Below are 15,426 nucleotides of genomic sequence, written 5' to 3' on the forward strand. Positions count from 1 at the left end.
CCCTTGTGGTCCCTCCCGGTGGGCGCCAGAGCCGCTGCGCACGTGCGTGCAACTACCTACCGCCCCTGGGAGCCTGGATTTCCTTAGACACACAGCTCTTATGAGTAGCAGAGCAGCTATCTGGGAAGAGCCCGGATAGCTCAGTCGGTAGAGCATCAGACTTTTAATCTGAGGGTCCAGGGTTCAAGTCCCTGTTCGGGCGTCTCGCTTTTTTTTTTTTTTTTTTTTTCTTTTCCTTCCCCCCTACGAACCTACAGCGCTTTTTGAATACAACTCATCTCTGTATTCCTTTAAAAGAAAACCAAGGAAAAAAAAGGGCAACGAAAATGCTGTGACATGACTTTAAAAATGAAATGATAGTAACCCCGTCGGGATTTTACTTTTCAGAAAGTGGAACGAACGATAGATAGACAGTGGAGGGAAAGCAGACATGTTTTATGTGAATTTAAGTTTTCCAGTCAGCCACACTGGAAAGTAAAAAGAACCAGGCGAAATTCATTTTAACAACACATTTTATTTAACCCAATGAAATCTTATCATTTTAACACGTACTCGATATTTAAAAATTGTTAATGAAATTTTAACAATGTTCTTTTCAGTACGTACTATGTCTTGTAACTACGGTGTGTATTTTTTCCTTCACAGCACGTCTCCATTCACAGTTCAGGTGCTCCAAGGCGGGGGTCCACCGCCTCCAGCAGGTATTTGTGTCTCCGTTTTCTGTGAATGGCAGACACGCAAAATGAGAAAATCAGTAATATGTACCTTCTCAAAGAAGCTCCACCACGAGTGGGTTCCATGGTGTAATGGTTAGCACTCTGGACTCTGAATCCAGCGATCCGAGTTCAAATCTCGGTGGAACCTTAGGTTTTTGTACCACCGGAGTGCTGTTATATTTATGAGCTTGGGGCAGGAGCGTCATTCGTCACCTGAGAGGGTCTGAAAAGCCAGCGAGGATGCTGTCCTTTTTTTTAAAAAACAGACCAGGTAGTTGGAGCCTCCAGCACACCATCAGAACATACAGCCGTCGCTTAAATGTATAGCAAGTTGCGCTAGTCTTGGGAGCCACTGGCATTTGAGGACACGTTTAGGCACAGATCAGCTATGAGGAACTTGAGGTTGCTTCCGCAGGTCCCATCAGGTCTTGGCTGACGCAACCCGAGGCTGTCTGGAACACCAGAGAGTGGAAGGCGGTGGTGGCTTGGGTGCAAGGAGTCCTCGTAAAAACAAGGGGGGGGGGGGGGGGCGTCCCACCGGGGCGGCGGTCAGGACTTCTACATGGGGGTACACAGGCCACCAGAAAAACTCCATCTTGGCAGCGGTGGGATTCGAACCCACGCCTCCGAAGAGACTGGAGCCTAAATCCAGCGCCTTAGACCGCTCGGCCACGCTACCTGCGTGGAAGACAGTCCTCCCTGTAGTCCTCCTAAGAGACTAGAAGGAGACCCCGGGCTCGGGATGGTTGTACTAGATCGGCCGGCCGGCCCTCTTGGGAGATCGCGGACCGAGAAGCAGTGGACGGCGAAACGGCCCGGCCGGAGGAAACAAGAGACACACCGATGTTTTACAACGACACAAGTTTATTTTCCTGGATGGGGCCGCATTTGGGAGTGGGGTGCGCCTGGGCCGGGAGCATCCCCCAAGCGGGCAGCCGCAGCTCTGTGCTCGCTCACATTCGGTTGCTCTCTGTCCCCGTTTCTTCCACCCGTGCGCGTCCGCACTCCCACCTGGCTCACGTGCTTTTGTCCCGCTACTTCTCCCAGGCAGGCCTGCGAGGTCGCAACCGGGCGCTCCTGGCATGCCCCGCCCAAAGCCCTCACACCCCTCTCCCTCCCCGCCCCCCCCCACCCCCCCCACCCCCATGCTAGTACCCGTAAGCCGTCAGACGCCGCCGCCCGCCAGGTGGCTCTGTGGCGCAATGGATAGCGCATTGGACTTCTAGTGACGAAAGAGCGATTCAAAGGTTGTGGGTTCGAATCCCACCAGAGTCGATTTTATTTCAGGTTTGTTTTTTTTTTTTTTCCCCCCCCCTCCCCTCTCTCTCCGACTTTTTCTTAAAGGCTCCCATCCCCTTCTCCCCCTACCCTATTTCAGTGTTTTCCACCTGGTTTCAAGCTCCAACCTCAGTCTCCGCTCTGCTCTCTTCTTTACTTACCTGTCTGCCCCGGGGCTTGGGCCATGGAGAGCAAGACTGGGGGGAGGGGCGGGAAACAGAAGGAAAGGGAGACAGAAGTGGGCGTGGACGCCGAGATAAAGGCAGGCCCCTGGCTCGGGGACACACGGGGATTGAATAACCACTTTATTCCATGCACTAAGGACTCGGGAAGGGGCTGGGTCTGGGCCGGGGGCAGAGAGGGTACAATCCTAGTCGCAAAGGGGGCAGGGGAAAGGGACAGAAACCGGGGAAATATATATTTATATAGATACTCTAATATAGACCACATCTCACCCGCGCGCTGCGCCCGCGCGCCCCGCCGCCCTCCCCAACACCTGCTCGCCCCGACGCCCGGGTCCCTCTGCTGCCCTCGGGCTGGAGTCTCTACCTCACCCCCAGCCCCCACCCCCACCCCCCGCGAAGCTCAGGGCCAAGGTCTCCAGAAGGCGGGCGGCGGGGGCGGCGGGGCCTTGGGCGCCCCGTCTTGTCTGTGCGGCGGCGGCGGCGGCGGCAGCAGTCCGGTGAGGGGCGCCGGCGCGCCGGGATCCCCGGCGCGGGGGGAGCAGGGGGACGGGGACCAGGCGCAGCGCGGGCTAAGGGGGCCCTGGTGCACTGGGGGGCGCTGGTGCAGCGCGGGGCCGGGCACCGGGGCGGCGGGGTCCAGCGGTGGGCGCGGCGCCTGGGGCCTCGGATCTACCGGCTCCAGTCGGGGCGGCTTGGGGCGCAGGTAGACGTGCAGCGCGGAGAAGAGCTGGGCGCGGGCGGCCGGGCTGGCGTCGTGCGCGAAGGCCGCCAGACGGAGCAGGCACTCGCGGAAGCCGGACAGGTAGCAGCTGGCGAGCGCCTCGGCGTCCTGGGCTGGGGACCGGGGAACCCCTGGAGCCGCGGCCGGCGGGAGGACGGGCGGGCAGGGCAGGGACCCAGCCAGGGCGAGGGAAGGGGCGGGGCGGGGCGCAGAGATAACCGAAGCCCGACAGACGCACAGAGACCCAGAAGGACGGACAGAGGGAGAAAATGAGGGAGACACAGAGACAGACACGCGCGGGTGTTATTGACGTCGCCTCGGAGCAGAGCCTACCACTCCCCAAGCCCACCGTCCATCGCAGGGTCCGCCCCGTGGATCCCCCTCCCGCCCCCCGCTGCCCCACCCCCCGCGCTGTACCCGGGGGCTCCACCCGGCTTCGCTCCCTCAAGTAGCCCACGGCGAACTCCAGGATCTCTGCTTTCTCCAGCTTCGGGTTGCGGAGGTTCTACAGACGGGGGGGGGGGGGGGGAGGGCGCAAACACAGAAAGGGGTGGGGAGAGAGGGGGAAGTGGCAGGGGGAAGAAGGGACGGGGGGAATGCGGGAGCTGGGGGTGCCCCCGATCGCGTTTGCGCGCTGCTCACGGAGCGCGCGACCGACCGAATGCGGAGCGGAGATGACGAGGAACGGCCCTGGGAAACCTCGAGCCTGCAGCGTCCAACCCGAGGGGGCGAAGCCCACCCAGAGTTGAGGAGCGGATTGTAAACAGCAAACCCCAGGGGCCGAAACTAACCACCCTGCAGGCTGTTGGAGCGGGTGCGGGAAAAGAGGAGGGAGCATTTACAGACCCCAGAGGTGGAAGACTGACCCCTGGGAGTGAAATTTACAGAGCCGGGTGTGAAACTTACAGACCCCAGGGGTGGCCATGAAGAGCACGTTCTGAGAGCGAGAGGGGGTCTGGGATGGGACTCCAAAGGCGGGGCTCGGGTCGGGATGCCTTGGGGCCAGGGTCGCCAGTGCAGCACGTGTCCCCACCCCAGTAGGAAGCCCTGGGACGCGAAGACCGGATGCCTGGGGGTCTGGGGACGGCGGAAGGACTGACCTGGTCCCGGGTCTGCTCCAACAGCAGGAGCCTCAGCTCTTCCAGGCTGCGGTTGATGCGGTCCCGGCGCCGCTTCTCCACAAGCGGCTTCAGCATCTGCGACCGGCAGGAAAGGGAGAGCTGGCCGACCGGACCGAGACTCAGCGCGGCCGCGCCGGCGTTTGGGTCCCGCCGCCGGGTCGGTCCCGCGCCCGCCCCTTCCCCAAGACCCCAGCGAGTGCCTAGGGCCAGGCCCATCGGGTCCCTCTCCGCTCCCCCTCCCAAAGCCCCTAGGGTCAATTTCTGTAGCTCGCCTCCTCTCTCTCCCGGGTCTTCTGCATTCTCCTCTCTGTCTTGTCCTCCCTCCTCCCCTGTCTGTGTCTCTCCTTCTCCTCTTTCCCCTCTACGTCTCCGTCTCGTGCAGTGTCTCTGTCTCAGTGGAGAACTGGGGGGGGGGGGCCTCTTTGCACCCAGACACGTGGACACGTGGCCGCAAGGTGCCGGCCTCTGAGTCGGCGGCCCTGAATGTAAAAAGGGAGATACTCGGGGCGGCCGCGCCTCTTCTCCCGCTAGCCCGTCTGTGCAGTCGTCTTTCTCCACTGGTTCTAAAATCTTCCTCCCGAGGTCAGGCCTCTGGGGCCAATGCCTTCCCGGCCTTCTCTATAAGGCTGCACTGGGTCAGCTCTGGCTCGCGCAGCGCCTATCCTCCCCGCTTTTTGTTTCCACCCACCTCCCTTAGCTTGAGCCCCCCTTATCTATTCCATTCGAATTCCGGCCCCCTCCCACACCTTGCAAGCCGCAAGGTGCCAAATCCCATTACCCAAACCCAACACCAGTACTGCCGCCCACGCAGCCCCTGCTCTGACCCCATCCCATCCTCATCTTCCCGGCTACCTTCCCAGCTCCTGGTGCCTTGGGTCCCCCGCACGCACACCTCTCCCCTTTCCAACCCTGCGTCTCAGGGACGCGGTCCCCTGGCCGGACCAGGGATCTCTGCTCCCTCCCCTCACCTCTCACCTTGGGGCCGTCCCTATTCTCCGCTCGATCCCGAGTGACCATCGCTCCTCCGGACCCTGGTGTGGACCGAGCCCAAGCCGGCCTTGCACCTTATATCCCGCAGCTCCTGAATTGGGTGGGGTGGGGGTTGGAGCCGGGCCCGCCCCCTTCGGCCCCCGGATCCCCCTCCGCTAGGCCAGGAGCACAAGGCTCCCGGAAAGGGGAGGAGCGCAAGGGGGGCGGGGAAGAAATGAAACTGACCTAGGAGTGTGGGAAATGAGGGGCCAAGGCAGCATTGGCTGATTTAAGGACCCTAAGGCTGTATAATGAGGCGGGACTCCGCTGAAGGGAGAGGTTATTAGGGGGAGAGGGAGTTGAAGAGCTTTGGGGACAGGACTCTGGAATGAAGTTCAGAGTTCCCCTCCTCCACCACCAAACGAGGCTTTCTTGGGAGCTCACTGTTCCCCCACCGACCCTGAAATAAAAGTTGGCACCCCTCAACCCTCCAGACTAGATCTTATACACCTTCACCCCAAATTCGCCTCCCGCTGGGTGGCTCTGTCCAATTCAACTGGGGCTCTGCCTGGAGGCAAAAGAGACGTGCAGTTGGATCTAAGCGAATCTTAATCCCATTCCCCCCCACATTGCGCGCACCGGTCTAGGCTTAGGGGATCCATACTGAGTGAGATACGTACTAGAGACCCAGCGGATCCAGTGGAAAAGAGGATGTGTTACCAAGCAGCAATTACAAAGGCAGAGCGAAGTAGGAGCTGGGGAAAGGGTCATACAGGCGGATGGCTGGACTGGGGAGGAAGGGGACCCTCGAAGAAAAAAAGGAAGCAAGGCTTGGAGTAGGAGGTGGAGAGACCTATCCACTTAGAAGTATTTGACTCAAAACTAATTATAGGAGATCCAGGCCTGTGTCTGCCAGGACACGGGACACAAGGAGTGCTCGTGCCGCTTGCTCCCCGGGGGACCCCCGTGAGGATAGGGGACCAGGGAGCCGACAGGTTTTGTTTGTTTTGTTTTGTTTTGTTTTTTTAGGGACCAGAAAGAGATACAAAAAGAGATCAATACCCACCTCAAACCAAGAACATGACCCTCTGCAGAATGATGCGTGAACAGTCGGAGGCTTCAGGATAAAGTGTCTGAGAAGAAAGAAATCAGAGATTTAACGGGACAACCAGACGGCCCCGGACAAGGACACGGAAAGACAAGACTGCAGACCGGTTGAAAGATAAGCTGCGCAGTCAGAGGCGGATGAGGCCTTCCGAGCCGTCCCAGGGCCTCTCCACACGTTGTGTTGTTGGGTTTCTCCCCCCCCCCCCAACCAACCCCCTGCTTTCTTTCTTTCTTCCCACCCCCCTCCCCGCCCCGCAGCCTGCCCTGCCAAAGCCCGAGCCCGGAGAGACACAGACCTTGGGGAGAGTGCTCCCATTTGGGGTCAGGGCCGCCAGCACATCCCACCTCCCCCCTACCTGGGCCAAATGGGAGCGCAGATGTGTGGCTCCCGGCAGCCCCCGTCGCCCCCCTCCTTGGGAACCTGCGCTCGGGCGGAGTTTTTCTCACCTGCACGCGAGGCTCGGGGCCCCGGGCTGTTCGCACCCGGGTGTGGGGCCGCCCCCCGGCCATATGGGGCCACTTTATGGCCCGGCGGCCGGATCCGGGCGGGAGGAAGGATGGCCTGGCGCTCCACCCACGTCAGCTATTCGGGCGCTCCTTCGCTGAGCCCCTGGCCCACACCTTCTCTCGGACCGCCATGGCCTCAACCTCTTACAAGTTCAGGTAGGGCCACCAAGGGCTGGCTGTCGCTTGCATTGGTGGTTCAGTGGTAGAATTCTCGCCTGCCACGCGGGAGGCCCGGGTTCGATTCCCGGCCAATGCACAGGTTGACTTTTTTTTTTTTTTTTTCCCCCTCCCGTCGGCCCCAAATGGGGAAGAAATCTGCCTGAGAAGTTTGTCTATTTAACTCATCTTTTTCACCGTAAGGTAGAGCTTGACGCTCTGGATGGAGATCCGGAGGCCGAAAGTCCTCCCACTGCCGTCCTCCCAGCCCGCGAGTCCTGCGGCCTTCCACACCCCTCCCTCCGCCCCCGGCCCCGCATCTCCGCAGGCGTCACCCTGAGAAAGGACACGCCGCTCGGATCCCTGCCCCGGGGGTCCTCCCACCCTCCGCGGGGGAGGGGCGAGGCCTTCCCGCCCTACGCGCCCTAAGTCCCGGGCCCTTCCGGCCATTTCTCTTCCTCGCCCTCTCCATTTTCTGTCCTCCCTGAACTGCGCTTGCTTTTTCTAAGTCCGTGGGTCCTGGTCTTCCTGTTATCGCGGTCTTTCTGCGCCCCCGCGGCCGCCCCGGCGTCTCTATCTCGGCATCTCTCGCGTTCCTGCCAGCTGTCTTAGCGACGGCCGTGCGCCCTCTCTCGGTCTCCGGCTGTCTCCGTGCGTCTCTAGCTCCGGGTCTCTCCGGCGCGCCCGGGTCTCTCATCTCTCTCGTCTCTCCGGGTCTCTGTCGCCTCCCGGCACTCTGCGCTCCCACGCTCCTGCCAGCCCCTGGGAAGCTCGCTCACACCTCCGTCCCTCCCCGCCCCAACCCCGCCACCTCCCGCCCCGCCCCTTCCCGGCCGCTTTGATCCCGCACGCGTCGGGCCGGCGGGCGGCCGGGTGTCCCCCGCCAGCTGCCGGCGGCCACTTGTGAGCGGAGGGGAGGCGGGAGAGGGCGGGGGCGACCCTGGGCTCCGGCCTTCCGCGCTGCTGCCCGCTGGCCTCCCTCCGCGCCGCTTCCCCGGGCTCCCGCGGGCCCCGGTCCCTGGTTCGCGGAGTCTGGGTCTCTGTCTGGAGCTCGCCCTGCGTCTGTGTCTCCGCCTCCGGTTTCTGCCTCCTGTCTCTCCCAACCTGTTTCGGCTGCGGGTCTCGTGTGTCTGGGTTGTGTCAGTGACCAGGGATGCTCTCTTCTCTACTCAGGCGCGGTAGCGACTCCCAGAAGGAAACTGTGCGACAATCTGGGCATCTGTACATCTGTGTGCACAGCCTCTCTGTTACTCATTCAGTCGATATTTATGGAGTGCCTCTGTGTGCCAAGTATGGTTAGGGCTCTCCCGAAGCCCTACATCTTGTGGGGAGGGGAGCGTAGAAAAGAAAACATCAGATGGTCATGGGGGGGGGGGAGGGGAGCGGGGGGACAACCGGACATGGCAATGGCTTGAGAGTAAAGTGCTGCTTTCCTCTGGGTGGTCAGAAACCAACTGGAGGAAGAGATGGTATTTAAGGCCAAGGAAGAAACAGGCGAAAGGAAACAGCAGGTGCAAAGGCTCTGAGGCAGGAATGGAATTTGCGGGTGGGCCCTAGAGAAAGAGGGCCAGGGTTCCTGGGCGGGAGGATTTGGAGTACATCAGAGGTAAAAATGGGGAGGCAGGCATGGTGCACCACACAGGGCTTTGCAAGCTCGGAAATGACTTTGGATTTTATTCTTGAGGTCCATGGGAGGCGAGGGAGGGTTTTCATCAGGAAAGCCATGTTCGCAGACTTCTGTTTTAAAATGACCGCTTCGGCTGCCGTGTGAAATTGGGAGCAGGGACGACATTTGGGTTGCAGGAGCGGCCTCCTAGGCCTGACGTGATGATGGCGGCTTGCGTGAGGTGGTGGCCGGGGCGAGACACGTGAATGGGCTCCCTCTGGGGTTTGGGCTTCAGTCACTGGGCAGTTGGTGGTGCCTTTTATGGAGATGAGAGGCACCAGGGCAGTGGGGCCGTGGGGAAAGTTTGGTCGGTTGAGATCCCCTTAGGCATCCGAGCGGAAATCACAGGTAGGCCAGGGATGTAGAAAGTTGGGGGTCAGAGATGGAAGGTAAATATGGGGGAGTCCCGGGGAGAGAGGTGGCTTTGAGAGGGGCTGGAGCAAGGAGCCCTGGGGCACCCCAACAATTGCAGTCCAGGCTGAGGAGGAAGAATTGGCAAAGCGCCTAGGGGGTTGGTAGCGACGAGAAGGGGGCCAGTGTCCCTGGGACAGAATTTGGGAAAGGAGGAGCAGTGGGCGTATGAAGAAGGGAACCCCGGCCCTAGCTAATCTGCCGGGAGGTCAAATAAGGAGAAGAGAGCGAAGTAAGCATCAGTTTAGCATCTTGGATGTCACAGGTGACCTAGAGGGAGGGGGGTTGACTGTACACAATCCCAAGCCCCTGGGTCAGCTCGGGTGGGGGTGGGTTGATGGAAGAATGGGGCTGAAGGCACGCAGACCGCGGCCTTGCATCAAGCAGACCTCTCCATCCAGTTCTGCTGTGAATGGTGAGCGGAACGCAGTGTGGCCCGTAGGGGCACAGGTGCCCTGGGCTGCTCTTGGGAGGTGGAGGGGTGCAGGAGGGCAGGGGCTGGGGGGCTGGGAGACTCCAGGACCAGGTAGGAAACTCAGCCTCAGGTGGTAGGGGAGACTCCTCATCCACAGGGAGATGGGGGGAAACTAAGGGCGTGCGTCAGTTGGGGTGCAGGAAGGGTGACACGGGTTCTCCTGGTTCCTCTCCTTTCCTCCGAGAAACACAAGTCAGGCTCGCTGCTGGAAGGGAGAGGGCTCAGGCGGTTTGAGGAGAAAGAGGGTGTGACGGGGTCATTTTGGAGAGGCGGCCAAACCCCGGGGGCCAGAATAGTAGGATTTCTAGGCAGGTGGAGAGTCCGTTGGAGATGTGGGATCAAAAGTCTCAAGTTCAGAGGCCAATTTCACCACGAGGAGAATTAAGTGCATGCTTCAGAAGCCCCCTCGCTTCCCCCCACAGGCTCCTGGAAGGGCCCTAGCGATGCATTCACTGGGCCGTATGCTTCTGGGACACCTGCGAAAGTGAGACGTTTTAACTGTAAATGGTAAAGACCTCTCTGTCTCTTCCCACTCTGCCTGCCTCTGGCACGTTGGAGTGGCTGCGGCCAGTTTGGGGATCCAGGTATGGGATCAGTCAGCCTGGCTACCCCGGGGGGTCGGAAGGGTTTCCGGGAAGCTGCCATCATCACCTGTGTCCGTCACCGGGCTTCGTGCCATGAAGGCCCAAAGCCACGAGACACGTGCGATGGGAATGTGTCCAGTGGCTCGCGTCACTCTAAGCACGTGGATGGTAGGCGAGAAGCAAAATTTGAAAAGGAACCAGCAGCTGGTCTGTGGAGCTGTGATAGGGATGGGCCAGCAGGTCGGGAACACACATAGAAAGCGGGGTTTCTGGACTTCGTGACCTCTGCCAGCGTTTTCAACTTTAAGTTGTCGTGATCTCGTTTCGCTTTAAATAATGACTTGTGTACCCACCTTTGTATTCTTTTCCTTAAAAGCCTCTCTCCAAACCGTGGGAATCTTTAGGCTCCCCAAACTGGAGCCCAGTTGGCATGGGGCTGCACGATTTTCTGATTTTCTCCGGCCGTTGCTCCTGTGCCGATAAGGATCGTGTGGCGGGGAGGTCACCCTCCAGGCGGATGCCCAGTGTTTCGGGGGGTGGGGGGTGGGGTGGGTACGTGCGCCCCCGTGGGCCTGGGTGCGTGTCCTTGCACCTGGTGTGCGTCTGGGTATCTGGGCCTCCAGCCTCTTCCTGGCCTCCCTCTCAACAGCGGGCCTCATCTGGGCTTGGGGGAGGGGAGCTCGTGTCCCACACGCGCTGGGCCCCTAGGGAGGCGGGCCGGGAACTGAGACAGCGCAGCTGGTGAAGTGTCCGGGCTTCCCCTCCCCCGCTGAGACGTCTCCCCAGGCCAGGGCTCCAAGACTCAGCTCCTCCCTCTTTGTTCTTCAAAGGGGAGGCTGGCTTCCTGGGACCCCCCCTGGGTCCTGGGTAGGGGGAGTTCCTGGAGGGTTGGGTCCTGGGGGGGGGGGTTGGGGGGTTGGGGGTTGGGAAGTAGGAGGACCAGGCCCCTGGGCCAAAGGAAGAATCAGGACAGAAGACCCCAAGTAATCCAAAACAAGACAGGCTCATCCTTTTGTTCCCTTACGGGGCCAACCGTTCTTGTAGGGGAACCGGGCCGATGAACATTGTGTAAAACCGTTGTGTCCAATGGTGGTAAGTGCGGTGGAGAAAAGTGAAGCAAGGGGGTAGAGAGTGGAAATTGTACTTTCAGAGAAAGACTCATTGAGGAGGTGAAATTTAAGAGGTGAGAGTAAAAGCTACTGGGACGCCTCTGGGAAGGGCGCTCCAGGCAGAGACCAGCCGGCAGGAAAGCTTTGAGGGAAAACACGCCTAACTGGTCCAAGGAGCAGAGGGCAGCCTCTGGCCGGTAACAGTAGTGCGGGAGTTGAGATCAGAGAGAGAAACGGGGCCGGGGCACTGATTGGCTACGACCTTCTAGGCCTTTTCCCAGTTTCCCGGGAAGGACTGGGGCAGGACTCTCCCACTCCTAAAGAGATGAGAAGGCTTTGGAGGGCTTCTTCCTGCCCGCCCCCCTGCTTTTTTGTTTTGTTCTATTTCTAGCATTTTTAATTGCTATATAATGTCAAACCTCCACAAAAGCCCATTGTTTCCGTTTGTCCCATTTGCTTTGTCATTTCTCTCCAAAGACAGCATGGATAGAAAATACTCACTTTCCAGGGTTGCTTGGGTGGCTCAGTCGGTTGAGGGTCCAGCTCATGGTTTTGGCTCAGGTCATGATCTCATGGTCGCCGAGATCGAGCCCCGGGTGGGGCTCTGTGGCTAGCAACGTGGAGCCTGCTTGGGATCCTTTCTCTCCCTCTCTCTTTCTGCCCCTCCTCCACTCCTGCTGTCCCTCTCTTTAAACAAATAGACTTAAAAAAAAAAAGAAAAGAAAAGAAAAAGAAAATATTTGCTTTCTGAACCATTTGGAAGTACACTGGAGACATTAGGCCCTCTTGCCCCCAGTTACTGGGTGTGTCTTTCTCAAGAACAAGGACATTCGTAACATAACAGTGCAGTTATCAGTATCAGGATATTAAAGTTAATATAATACCATTATTTAATCCCCAGTCCATATTCAAATTTCCTCAAGTGTTCCAGTGATGTCCTTAATAGCTTTTTTTTGTCCTGATCCAAGATGCAGTCCAGGATCGCATGGTTGCATTTAATTACTGCGTCTCTGCGGTCTCATTTAATCTAGAAGAATCTATCGTTAAATCTTCACAGTTTTGAAGAGACCAGCGTGATTTTGGAGCTGGTCCTTTCGTTTAGTTTGTCCGATGGCTCTTCACGGTTAGAATCAAGTTGTTCAGATTATGTATTTGGGGCAGGAACATCCCAGAAGCGACGGCGTGTCCTTCTGAATCACGTCAGAAGACACGCGTCAATTTGTCTCAATACCGAGGGGCTGACTTTGATCACTCAGTTGGATGGCATTGGCCACATCTGTCCACTGTAAAGTTATTAACCCCCCCCCACCCCGAATAGTAATCAATACGTACTTTGTGGGAAGACACTTTGAGACTCTTTGCTACATACAGCCCATCAAAGTTCAACCACTACTCCAGTATCCATTGATGCCTTCTAACTCCAGCACTGTGTCTACGTTTATTAGTTGGGCAGTTGACTATAAAATATAAAAAGAGCTATCCCCTTCCTTCCCATTTTATTTCTTTTTCCTGTTATGAACTTTGGAGTCTCACTTGATTCAGTGAATCAGGGTCCACCACAATCATATTTTAACGCTCAGATTGTCCCAGATTTAGCCAATGGGACCTCCTTTAACTGTAACCCTGAGCCGTTGGGTCTCTTTTTAAAATAGATACCCGAGATTCTTTGAGCATTTCTTTCCTTTCCTGTGCAACAGGATGTTCCAAGATCGTCTTATAATTCCCTAACCTGGAACCAGCCTTTTTTCCTAGGAGCCCTGGTTCATTTGAGCGGAACGCGGTATTTAGTAACCAAGATCTGGGCACTTGGTGTGCCTCTTGGTGCTTTATCTTTCCTTCTAGGCTCTCTCAGTGGAGCAAGCTAGGAGATACATGTATATCTATATGTGGTGTATGCGCACACATTTCTTTCTGTATCTACACACATTAAAAGCCATGAATTCATTTTGATATCCCATTGGAAGGCTTCAAAGAGAGGAAGGACAGAATCTGATGTATGTTTTAAAAGGATCACTAAGCCCAATGTGTTCAGAGGAAGAAGAGAAGGAGCAAGGAAATAATTTAGGGGCTGTTGTAACAATCTGGATGCAAGATGTGGGGGCTCGGACCAGGGTGTAGTGGTGATGTTTTGACAAGCAGTCACGTTTTTTAAAACCCGTTTTAATAAGAAATCTTGGCTGATTTGATGTGGAGTGGGTGTGTGACAAAGAGAGAGAATCGGGGGTGATCCTAAGGCTTTTACTCCGACCAACTGAAGAAATGGAATTTTCCATTACTGAACTAGAAAGTGCAGGTGACGTTCATTTTGGGGAGGCCAAGAATTTGGCCAATTTATTTGTGATTCCCTATTAGATATCCAAGTGGAAATGGTAAGTAGGTAATAATATATATGGATCTGGAATTCGGGGAAGAGTTCTGGAGCCGGAGATGAACATTCTTGGATGTACTAATGTGTTATTCGTTGATATTTATAAGAGTGAGTACAGATAGAGAAGAGGTTGGAAAAGCGAGCCAGTGGGACCACTCCGACATTCAAGGATCCCGAAGGTGTTGACCCACCAAAGGAGTCTGTGTAGGAGCTGTTCATGATGTAGAAGGAGTATCAGAAGAGTCAGGGTGTCCTAGAAGGCAGTGAAGAGAGCGTTTCTAAGGGGGAGAGTAAGCATCCTTGTGAGCTGGTGCCAAATAGCGATCAATGGGTTTAGCAATGCGACGGTCACTTGGTAAACTTAACAGGAGCATCTTGGAGGAATGGGGTGGGGGGAGGCACTTGATTAGAGGGGGTTCCAGAGAGAATGGGAAGACGGCATGGGGGAGAGTGGGTGTATGGTAACATGCTTTGCGGGAGAGGGGAACAGAGACGTGGAGGGGTAGATGAAGGGCCTCGTGGAGTGGGGTTGAGAGGAGGGAGACAATCTCGGAGGAGACGGGCAGGGGCGTGGCTCAGGGAAACGGAATACGCCGGCGGTATAGCACTGGGCAGCGTGCTGGGCTCGGTGACGGGGAGGAACTCGGAGACGCGGTTCAGGGACACGGTCGCCAGAGCGTAAGGCCCGCGAGGGGGCGCTCGCGGGCTGGTCGCGGGTGGCTGAATCCCGAAGAATAAAGGCCGGATCCTTCCCGGGGAAGGAGGCGCTAGAAAAACAAAGGCCTTTCTCCTCCGAAGGTAAGGATAGCCACTCCCAAAAGTACGCACGCTGTGAGCAGGATTCGAACCTGCGCGGGGAGACCCCATTGGATTTCGAGTCCAACGCCTTAACCACTCGGCCATCACAGCCGCGTGCGGCTTGGGGCCTGCGCCACTATAGCTGCCTATCAACGGGCCCGCCTCCCGCCGGCCCCGCCTCTCCGCCTCGAGACGTCTGTGCGCGTGCGCCTCCCCGCGGCAGTGCGGGCCTCACCTCCTCGCCAGCCGCCGGAGGCCTGCGGAAGGGGCGGTTCTCGCGTTCTCGCTCCCTGCCCCAAGTCTCAGGACGGCCCCAACAACATGAGGCAGAACCCGAACCCAAGCCCAGGGCGCCGTGCCCTTGAACGCATGGGATGCCCGCGCCACCCTGGTTCCTGAAAGCGAAGTGGGGTCTTCCGATTCACGCTAAAAGTGCGCGGGAGCGGAAGCTCAAGGTGGAAACGGCTTGGTAAGAATAAGAATCTCTGGAAAGGCGCCACAGAAAGACCCTTCGGAAGATTGGAGAGACGCGTTGCCCTCGGAGCAATAATATACCGCTTTCTGCGGACTCAGGCACCGCTGGGATTCGAACCCAGGATCTCCTGTTTACTAGACAGGCGCTTTAACCAGCTAAGCCACGGCGCCGGCGGAAGGCGCCCTGCGCCTGGAGATAGATCAGCCTCTCGCGGGAGTCAGTGAGAGAAATATCACAGACCAAACGTTGCCGCGGGTCCCCCGTGACCCCCGTTCCAAGATTTCTCCCTCCCCCCCCCCCCCCCCCCCCGGCTCCTGAGCCGAAGGGTTAACTCCCCGCCCCTCCTTTCTCCCACACCCTGGGGGACCAGTTCGACCATGGATGGGCACGTGACTTCCCGTCCCTTGGCCACCGAGAGCCGGCCGTCTCCGTGTGTTGGCCGGCTGCGCGGGCCTCCCTCCCCGTGGGGCACCTGTCCGCGCTGGAACTCGCTCAAACCCTAGGCTCAAGTTGCCCCTCATCTCCCGCCCAGGACAAACCCAGCTGGAAAGGGTGTGGAGGAAGGCAGGAGGTCCGTCACCCTCGCCACCACCTCCCTGGAAGCGGGGCCACACCCCTCCACCAAGAGCTCCCTTCACCCAGTCCCCAAACTTCATTGCACAAAGTCTTTTTTTTTTTTTTTGTATTAAAAAATAATAACAGACACAATATCAAAAACACAAATGCCATCGGTAGAGGGTACAGCTGAGAACACCTGGATCCCACCTGAGGGGCAGCACC

General features: G+C 57.8%; 1 protein-coding gene, 1 long non-coding RNA gene and 7 other non-coding genes across 11 annotated transcripts; 4 read left to right on the forward strand and 5 right to left on the reverse strand.

Moving 5' to 3' along the window:
- The first annotated feature begins 129 nt into the window (after positions 1-129).
- TRNAK-UUU (transfer RNA lysine (anticodon UUU)) lies at positions 130-202 on the forward strand. The gene has a single exon. It is a non-coding gene; the product is annotated as a tRNA-Lys (tRNA).
- Positions 203-792: 590 nt separating this feature from the next.
- TRNAQ-CUG (transfer RNA glutamine (anticodon CUG)) lies at positions 793-864 on the forward strand. Its single transcript has one exon. It is a non-coding gene; the product is annotated as a tRNA-Gln (tRNA).
- A 449-nt stretch (positions 865-1,313) lies between these two features.
- TRNAL-UAG (transfer RNA leucine (anticodon UAG)) lies at positions 1,314-1,395 on the reverse strand. Its single transcript has one exon. It is a non-coding gene; the product is annotated as a tRNA-Leu (tRNA).
- A 165-nt stretch (positions 1,396-1,560) lies between these two features.
- LOC131497548 (uncharacterized) lies at positions 1,561-2,551 on the reverse strand. Its single transcript, XR_009255006.1, has 2 exons — positions 1,872-2,551; positions 1,561-1,769 (listed from the first exon to the last, which is right to left on the reverse strand). It is a non-coding gene; the product is annotated as an uncharacterized LOC131497548 (long non-coding RNA).
- Positions 1,905-1,991, forward strand: TRNAR-UCU (transfer RNA arginine (anticodon UCU)). The gene is given in 2 exon segments: positions 1,905-1,941; positions 1,956-1,991. It is a non-coding gene; the product is annotated as a tRNA-Arg (tRNA).
- Positions 2,552-2,579: 28 nt separating the features above from the next.
- On the reverse strand, positions 2,580-7,529 carry HES7 (hes family bHLH transcription factor 7). Of its 3 annotated transcripts, XM_058704399.1 has the most exons (5): positions 6,545-7,529; positions 6,057-6,123; positions 4,001-4,096; positions 3,318-3,405; positions 2,580-3,031 (listed from the first exon to the last, which is right to left on the reverse strand). In XM_058704399.1, exons 3-5 carry the CDS (start codon positions 4,094-4,096, stop codon positions 2,580-2,582), a joined length of 636 nt encoding a protein of 211 aa, XP_058560382.1. In that variant the 5' UTR covers positions 6,057-6,123; positions 6,545-7,529. The 3 variants fall into 3 exon arrangements, with proteins under 3 accessions (XP_058560382.1, XP_058560383.1, XP_058560381.1); XM_058704400.1 differs by lacking the exons at positions 6,057-6,123; positions 6,545-7,529 and adding an exon at positions 5,671-5,998; XM_058704398.1 differs by lacking the exons at positions 6,057-6,123; positions 6,545-7,529 and adding an exon at positions 4,997-5,614.
- TRNAG-GCC (transfer RNA glycine (anticodon GCC)) lies at positions 6,790-6,860 on the forward strand. Its single transcript has one exon. It is a non-coding gene; the product is annotated as a tRNA-Gly (tRNA).
- A 6,671-nt stretch (positions 7,530-14,200) lies between the features above and the next one.
- Positions 14,201-14,282, reverse strand: TRNAS-CGA (transfer RNA serine (anticodon CGA)). The gene has a single exon. It is a non-coding gene; the product is annotated as a tRNA-Ser (tRNA).
- Positions 14,283-14,742: 460 nt separating this feature from the next.
- TRNAT-AGU (transfer RNA threonine (anticodon AGU)) lies at positions 14,743-14,816 on the reverse strand. Its single transcript has one exon. It is a non-coding gene; the product is annotated as a tRNA-Thr (tRNA).
- Between the last annotated feature and the right edge of the window lie 610 nt (positions 14,817-15,426).

The sequence above is a fragment of the Neofelis nebulosa genome, chromosome 16, assembly GCF_028018385.1.
Source record: "Neofelis nebulosa isolate mNeoNeb1 chromosome 16, mNeoNeb1.pri, whole genome shotgun sequence".
In the NCBI taxonomy this organism is placed as follows: Eukaryota; Metazoa; Chordata; class Mammalia; order Carnivora; family Felidae; genus Neofelis; species Neofelis nebulosa.